Raw genomic sequence first — 7,824 nt, 5'->3', positions numbered from 1 at the left:
AGGGAAAGCAGATCAGTTGTTTCCTGAGGACTTGGGGTGATGGCAGATGGGGAGAGGGTAAAGAAGCAGCAGAAAAGACCTTTGGTAGCAGCAGCTCAGTGTGTTTACACTTATATGACTATTCACTTTAAATATGTACAGTATAAAAAAATAAATATTAATAGCTTTGAACTCTAGGGCAAAACAACGTTGTACTCCAGGGTAACTTTTAGAATCCTGCTGGTGAGTATAGGATTGGAGCTAGGTAATGATGGAGAGTACCTGACAAAACAAAAAGTCATTTAAATCTAAATGAGATGGGTTCTTCACTCATCTCAGGAAGGTTTCTTACATATAGTGGGGGAGATAGTTTCCATTTTCATAATCGTGGCTGAATCAGGACTTGCATAGGCATTATAGAGAGAGCCAAATCAAACAAACCAAAGTGAAATAATAGAAACATCTATCCACTGAGAAATTAAAGAGAATATTTGTGCCCAATGTAGAATGTAATCCATAACAAACAGTGAAACTTTAAGGGAAATACTTAGGCAAGATGGTTTTGAAGAGGGATATTTGTGACATAAAAACTACACTTTCAGACCAATTCTGTTACGGTATTTTTAATTGATAATTATTTGATTTGTGGTGTTAAAGTGTGCTGCTGACAATTATGTTCACAGCAAAGGATGATAATTTGACATGAAAGGATTTATAGGGAGGAAATTCTGATCTTGAATTTTGGATCTGATGCTTTACACATATTTATGATTCTTTTTAAAATAGCATAAACATAAATAAACCTAGAATTTATAGGAATTGTACAAAATGTCCTTGGCACAAATTCAAAAATGCAAAGAATTTGTTTCAGTACCCATATAACTTAAATGAAAATGACACTGAAGCTTTGCTTGAAGAGCAGAGTCTATGTTAATGAGTTGAACATAACAATATCAAGGAAGTTAGTTAGAAATATCAAGGAAGAAATTTGGGGTTGCCATATCACTTTCACCATGCTTAATTGTCTGATCTAGAAAAGTATGACTTTCAAACCAGAAGTATATTTATAGATGCCAATTGTGAGCTTGCTTTTTAGCTCTAAAGACCACATTATAACATAAAATTAGAATTTTTACTTTTTATTAATTTGTCTTCATTTCTTTTTTAACTCTAGCTTCCATTGAAGATTGACATCATTAAACATCCAAATGAAACAGATGGCAAAAGTACTGCTATTCATGCAAAACTCTTAGCACCTGAATTTGTAAACATTTATACATATCCTTGTATTCCAGAATATGAAGAAAAGGACCATGAAGTAGGCAGCTTATTTTTCACAATTCTTCACATTGAATATAAAATTGAATTTTAAGCTCTATTGCATTTCTGTTATAATATTTTCCTTAAGAAACTATTGTTATGCTTACAAAGCATTAACAATATACAGTGTACTTCCTTGATTACTTTAAAGGTCATATGTTCTTAGACTGCTAGGCTTTTTTGAGTATGTTTGTCTGCTTTTTATAGTTTTCCTGCCTTATTCAGATTTTTTTTCTTTTTCTGTTTGATCATTCATTTCTTTTGAGACAGAGAGAGTCACCCCAACAGGGTCCTCATGCCACAGTCCACCCCCCAGCCTCAGCCAGCCCTAATTAGAGGCACTTAAAGGTCCAGTCTATGTCCAGTATGTACAGGGAGGCTCCAGGTCAAACATGGGACCTTCCCATATGTGTCTAGCAGCCCAGGAAAACTGCTGTGCCATCATCTTGCCCAAGGTTTTTGTTCTTTGCCTATATTATTATGCCTGCTTTTATTTTCTCCCCTTTCCATTCTCTTGCATCACTATATATAGATGATGCAATTTGATGGAAACTGGGAACCAGATTGCAAATGCTGGTATTTTTTCATAAGAACTAAAAAACAGAGAAGGAAAATGAGACAAGTATTTTTGAGTCTTGCTGTAACACTATCCTCTTGCCCAGCTTCTCAGTTAGCTAGGACTGTGGGGATGCACAACTGTATCTGGAATGTTCAGGTGGTTCTGGGAACTTAATCAAACTCCTATGCAGCTTTAAGACTTCCAAGTGATGGTGCTACTTAGGTGCCACTGTGGATGGGCCTTCAGTGGTTCTTTTACAAAAATATATACTTTGCCTTCTAGCTTATCAAATGGTTCTTTATTTGAGGTACAATTGATGTGGCCTCTATCAATTAGTAATTTATAATAACTAAAAGTATTATTTCAAAATTAATTATTCACTAAGGAGTAAGTGAAAAACCACATACAATAGAACCAATCTAATATTTGTTTCTGAAATATTCAATATATTTTTTTCTTAAAGTTTTATGCCAATCATAACTTATTTATTTGAAAGATCATGATGGTGTACTGCTAACCCAGTTTCTTTGTTTTAGGTTGCACTTGTTTTTCCTGGACCTCATTCTGTCTCAATAAAAGATCTTTCTTTTTATCTACAAAGAAGGATTCAAAATAATGTTAGAGGCAAAAATGATGACTCTGACAAACCATCATTTAAACGCAAGAAAACTGAAGAGGGCTGTGATTTAAATGACAGCAAGTACACAGGCGCAGCACTGAAAAAAGTAATATTTATAGATAGCACCTGGAACCAAACAAACAAAATATTCACTGATGAGCGACTTCAGGGTAAGAAGTGTCTTTTGTTTGTTTGTTTTTATTTCTCTTTGTGCTTAATTTTTGTTTTGGGAACTTCAACTGTAAGGTAAATTGAAATAAGATTCTGTTGAATTTCTGTATATTTTTCCATTTTTGTTATTTTTCTTTATTATGTATATGTATTTATATACTATGTATATTTTTGGTTGAACACTTCAAAGCTAAGTTACAGGCTTTATAACACTTCATCCTTAAGTACTTAAGCTATATATATCTTTTAAGAATAGGGATATTCTCTTATATAATAAATATAATACCACTATCATTTCTAAGAAAATTCAAAAAAATTGTATAGTGTCTTTTTAATGGATAGCCTATCTTAAAATTTTTCAAACTGATCCCAAAGTAGATTTTGTAGCTTTTTTTCCTACCGCAGCATTTAATCTCCTTATATTTCATGTAATTATTATGTATGTTTAGTCTCTTTCAATCTGTAGCAGTCTCCTATTTTTGTTTTTTATGTCTTAGACATTTTCTGAGGCAGGTCATTTGCCTTAATATTCCATCATTATCAGGTTGAGTTTAAATATTTTGGTTAGGATCCTTATAAGGATAAATCCAGGGTTATCTGTGACACTTTCAGTTTATATATATTGTTTTGGTTTAATCATTAATAGCGTGTCCTTTCACTCTCCGAAGTGGACCTGTTTAACTGACAAGTTATGTGGCTAACCATTTCATAGTTCTTCATCTAATATACCTGTTGTTGCTTCAGATCAGGAGACATATGGTACAGGTTGTTCCGTTATTTGTGACCATTTTGATTACTTGATTAAAATGGTGATTGCCAGATCTCTTCATTATAAAGGTTTATTTTTCTCCTTGTGATTAGTAGTAATGTGTAGGGTAATGCTTTGAGACTATGGACGATTTCCCAACAGCTTTTCAAGGAGTAGTTTTAGTTTCCATGGATATCCTTGCCTAAGTCAGTATTACAATGAAAATTGAAAAACGATGAAATTTGAATTACATTGTTTGTTCTACATCTGTTAGCTGGCATCCTACGTAAAGAAAAGCTTTTTCCTTTTCCCTTGTTCTTTAATTCTCTCTCTTACCCTGCCTCACCCCTTTTTTAAAAGTTTATTTTATTCACAATAGAGAGTTGTGTTTATGTGTGCATGCACATGTAACAGAGAGGGAGAGAAAGAGAGAGAGAGAGAGAGAGAGAGAGAGAGAGAAAGGAGCACCCTCAACAGGGTCTTGTTATGCCGTGATCCCCTTTTTCTAGCCTGAGAGAGAGAGAAGCACTATCTACAGGTCTTGTCATGCCACGATCCCCTTCCTCAAGCCCTCCATTTTACCGGGACCTTGAGTACCAGTGTGTTTTCAGGCTTACCCAGGGATCTGATCCTGTAGATGTCTACGTGACTTCTAGTACTGCTGTTCAATTTGCTTTTGATTATTCTTTCAGGCTGGGCCCACCTGCCCCTTTTTGAGATCACTGAGTCTTAGGAATTTTCTTTTTAGTTCAATATGTTATAATCTCTCATGCTTATATTCTTTTTGATGTTCAAATTGTCTCAAATTTTGCCACTGGGAACCCTTTAACCCCTCTTGGCATAACTTTATTAGTCTTTCTGGTATAAAAGATGTCCTAAGTTCACTTGTACTTTTTTTCTGCCCAGACCTGGAATTGATAATTTTTCTAAGGAGCTGTGGTTCCTATATTAGGACATAATATTAGAAACTAAGATATGATAAATTTATTATTACTTGAATATCATTGCAAAAATGGACAGAGCTAAGAAAGACAAATGGATATATATTATAAGTTCACATGAATAGTTTCAGTTTTGATTTAATATTTGGGTGATTTTATATCTTTTGTGCTACATTCATATCTTTTTTTTTTTTTTTTTTTTTTGAAGTGAAGCTTAGTTCCAAATAACAGTGGTTTAAAACAGTTACTTTGCTTGCCCAAGTAACACAACTGGTAATTCAAAGAACAAGAGCTCATACTGCATTTCTCATTCCCTTGCGCCTTACTCAGTTCTCTGTAATTTCTCTAAACGCTTTAGGTTTATTTCCAGAAAGTCAGTGACTTTTTGTACCATGTGTGGTTATTTCTTCCCAATTCACGTAGAAAGTATATGTCTCAATTCTGTGCTAGCTCAAAAATTTTAAGTGTTTCTTTTTTAAAAAATTGCCATGGGGCATGTGTGCTAGTAGAAAGAGACAAGAAGGAGAAAGCACCCACCGATGGGGCATGGTCATCCTACAATCACTTCTCTTCCATTTCTGTATCCTGTTGGGATTCAGAGTATGCCCACACACATACCTGACATGTTTTTCAAGCTGCCAGGGCTGGGGTTCAAGCAGTAGTCAGCATGTGATTAAATTTCCTTAACCACTAGGCCATGGGACAGGCCCCCCCCAAACCCATTTCTTAATCCTTTCAAAATCATGAAATAAGCAGAGTTCTAGAGGCAAGCTTCTCTGCATGTCCTACCACAACCCTTGCACCTTTATTGTACAATTGGGGCCTCTACACATATTTTAATCTCTATATATGTGAAATACCAAATTCTGGATAAAGCAAGTTACTTTCACTAAAATCTGCCATGTTGGTTATAAATCATAGGATTCAGATTATAAAACCTTTTATCATGTGATGAACAAACTTAACTATAAATTCAACCTAAACCATCAAAGATAAATATATCAGAAATTATGATTCCATTACCTAACTTATAAATGCTGAAGTTTAGAAATTCCTTAACAATCTAAAAGTGTGCAATTTTGCCTAATTTTACTGAAAAATAGCTGTGGATGTTTTACCAAGTCCAAGTAAAGCACTAGAAGTTGAAAGTGGAATGTATAATTTAATTTTAATAATTAAAGCTAAATCTTCAAGTAAAGAGTTACAGAACAAGAGGACTCACCACAGAAAGCCTTAGAAGACTGCTGGGAGTGGAGAGGAAGTGTAGGAGATGGTTTCTTTTTTGTTGAGAGGGGATCCATGGTATTAAAGGTGACATTGTACTATAATTTGTTATAAAAATTAGCCAGCAAAATAGAAGAATAGGAAAAGAAGAAGCTAAACTGTCTATTTGCAGGTGATATAGTTATATATATAGAAAATCCAAAGGAATCCATGAAAAAACTCTTAGAGGTGATAAATGAATGCACTAATGTATCAGGATACAAAACCGATATACAAAAATCTATAGCATTTTTTTAAAAAAATTATTTAACTTTATTTATCTATCTATCTCTTTATTTAAATTTAACCAGAGAGGGACAGAGTGAGAGAGAGAGAAAGTGAGAAACCAAGCCTCCAGCTTCAAGATTCCAACTGGTTGGCTATGTGGAAGTCCAGCACCCTTAACCACTGTGTCACCTGCTGACATCAACAATAAAAAGACTGATACAAAATTGAAGAAAGCCATCTCATTTATAATAGCCACAAAACAACCAAGATACTTAGGAATAAGCCTAACCAAAGACATGAAAGACCTCAACAAGGAAAATGATGAAAAATTGGAAAAAGAAATTGAGTATGATACCAAAAAAATGGAAAGACATCACCTGCTCTTGGATTTGGAGAATCAATATAGTCAAAATGTCAGTTCTAACCACCATAACTTACATAATCAATGCAATTCTAATCCAGTTGCCAATGACATTCTTCACAGAAATAGAATAAACAACTATAAAATTTGTCTGGAATCATAAAAGACTCAAAACTCAAAGCAATACTGTGTAAAAAGAATAAAATATTGGAGGCATCTCACTACCCAATGTCAAAATATATCACAAAGTGGTGATAATCAAAACAGCATGGTACTGGCACAAAAATAGACACAGACCAACAGAATAGAAAAGAGAATTCAGAAATAGACCTCAAATCATACAGCCCACTGATCTTTGGCAGAGGTTACATGACAATGCAGTGAAGAAAAGAAAGTCTTTTCAACAAATAGTGCTCGAAGAACTGATAACCACCTGCTGAAAAATAAAACCTCTATCTCCACCATTAACAAGAATCAACTCAAAATGGATCAAAGATTTAAATTAAAGTCTCACACTATATAACTACTAGTAGAAAATGTAGAGGATACTTGAAAATATTGGAGTAGACAAAGATTTCATAAATAAGACCCTAAATCACAGGACATAATTGCCAAAGTAAACAAGTAGGATTACATTAACCTGAAAAGTTTCCTCACAGAAAAGGAAGCATAATTAGTGTGAAAAGATGATCCTTGGAATGGGAGAAAATATTTGCAAACGATTTCTCAGAAAAGAGATTGATATCCATAATATATAGGGAATTCAAGCAGCTCACCCATTAAAAAAAAACAAATAATCCAATTAAAAATGAGCAAATGAATTGAGTAGACAACTCTCTAAGGAAGACCTATAAATGGCCAAAAGGCATATAAAGAAAATACATTCAGTCTCTTGTCATAAGGGAAATGCAAATTAAAACCACAATGAGATTCTAGCCCCAGTTAGAATGTCTAGGATAAATAAATAAATAAATAAATAACACGGCACGTGTCCAAAGGGAACCGTTTTACACGGTTGGTGAGAAGTAAATTAGTACAACCTCTGGAAAAAATATGGAAGTTCTTCAAAAACCCATTTCTATTTAGAAACTACCATATGACTCAGTAATCCCACTCCTTGGAATTTGCCCAAAAGACAGGAAAACACTTAAATCACAAATGCTAAAGAATGGTACCCACCTAAGTGTCCAAAAACATGACTGGGTTGAAAAACTGTGGTACATATATACTATAGAATATTATTCAGCTGTAAGAAATAGTGAGACCCTATCATTTTATTCAAAGAGGATGAATATAGAACTTAACGTTGCATGTAATGAGCCAGACTTCGAAAGATACACACTCTATATCCCCACTTAATTTGTACCGAATATCTGTACTTTATGGCAGAAATGAAAAAGATGTGAAGATGTGATAGTAGAGAGGTTAAGTGTACATATCAGAGATTAAGGGAGGGGAGCAGATAGTAGAGAATTGATGGTAGAGGGTGGGTGTAAGGTGTAAAAGGAAGAAACTTTAACAGACAAAAGTTCTCTATTGAAAAAAAACATATCATATTGCATCATGTTGGGGAAAAGAAAAAGATAATGCATTGACATATTGAGTTAAATAAATGATATTATTAAAATTTAAAGC

At 34.0% G+C, this 7,824-nt stretch overlaps 1 protein-coding gene across 2 annotated transcripts in view; it reads left to right on the top strand.

The window, feature by feature from the left end:
* Positions 1 to 7,824, top strand: part of DTWD1 (DTW motif tRNA-uridine aminocarboxypropyltransferase 1) — a 21,657-nt gene that overhangs the window by 7,420 nt on the left and 6,413 nt on the right. For both annotated transcript variants that reach the window (XM_006168772.2, XM_014584274.2), the window contains exons 3-4: positions 1,154 to 1,297; positions 2,395 to 2,647. In XM_006168772.2, coding sequence (XP_006168834.1) covers positions 1,154 to 1,297; positions 2,395 to 2,647 — 397 coding nt within the window. The remainder of the gene's footprint in view (positions 1 to 1,153; positions 1,298 to 2,394; positions 2,648 to 7,824) is intronic.

Source organism: Tupaia chinensis, unplaced genomic scaffold (genome assembly GCF_000334495.1).
Source record: "Tupaia chinensis unplaced genomic scaffold, TupChi_1.0 Scaffold146140_1, whole genome shotgun sequence".
Lineage (NCBI taxonomy): Eukaryota > Metazoa > Chordata > Mammalia > Scandentia > Tupaiidae > Tupaia > Tupaia belangeri.
This window is presented reverse-complemented; position numbering and strand designations above follow the sequence as displayed.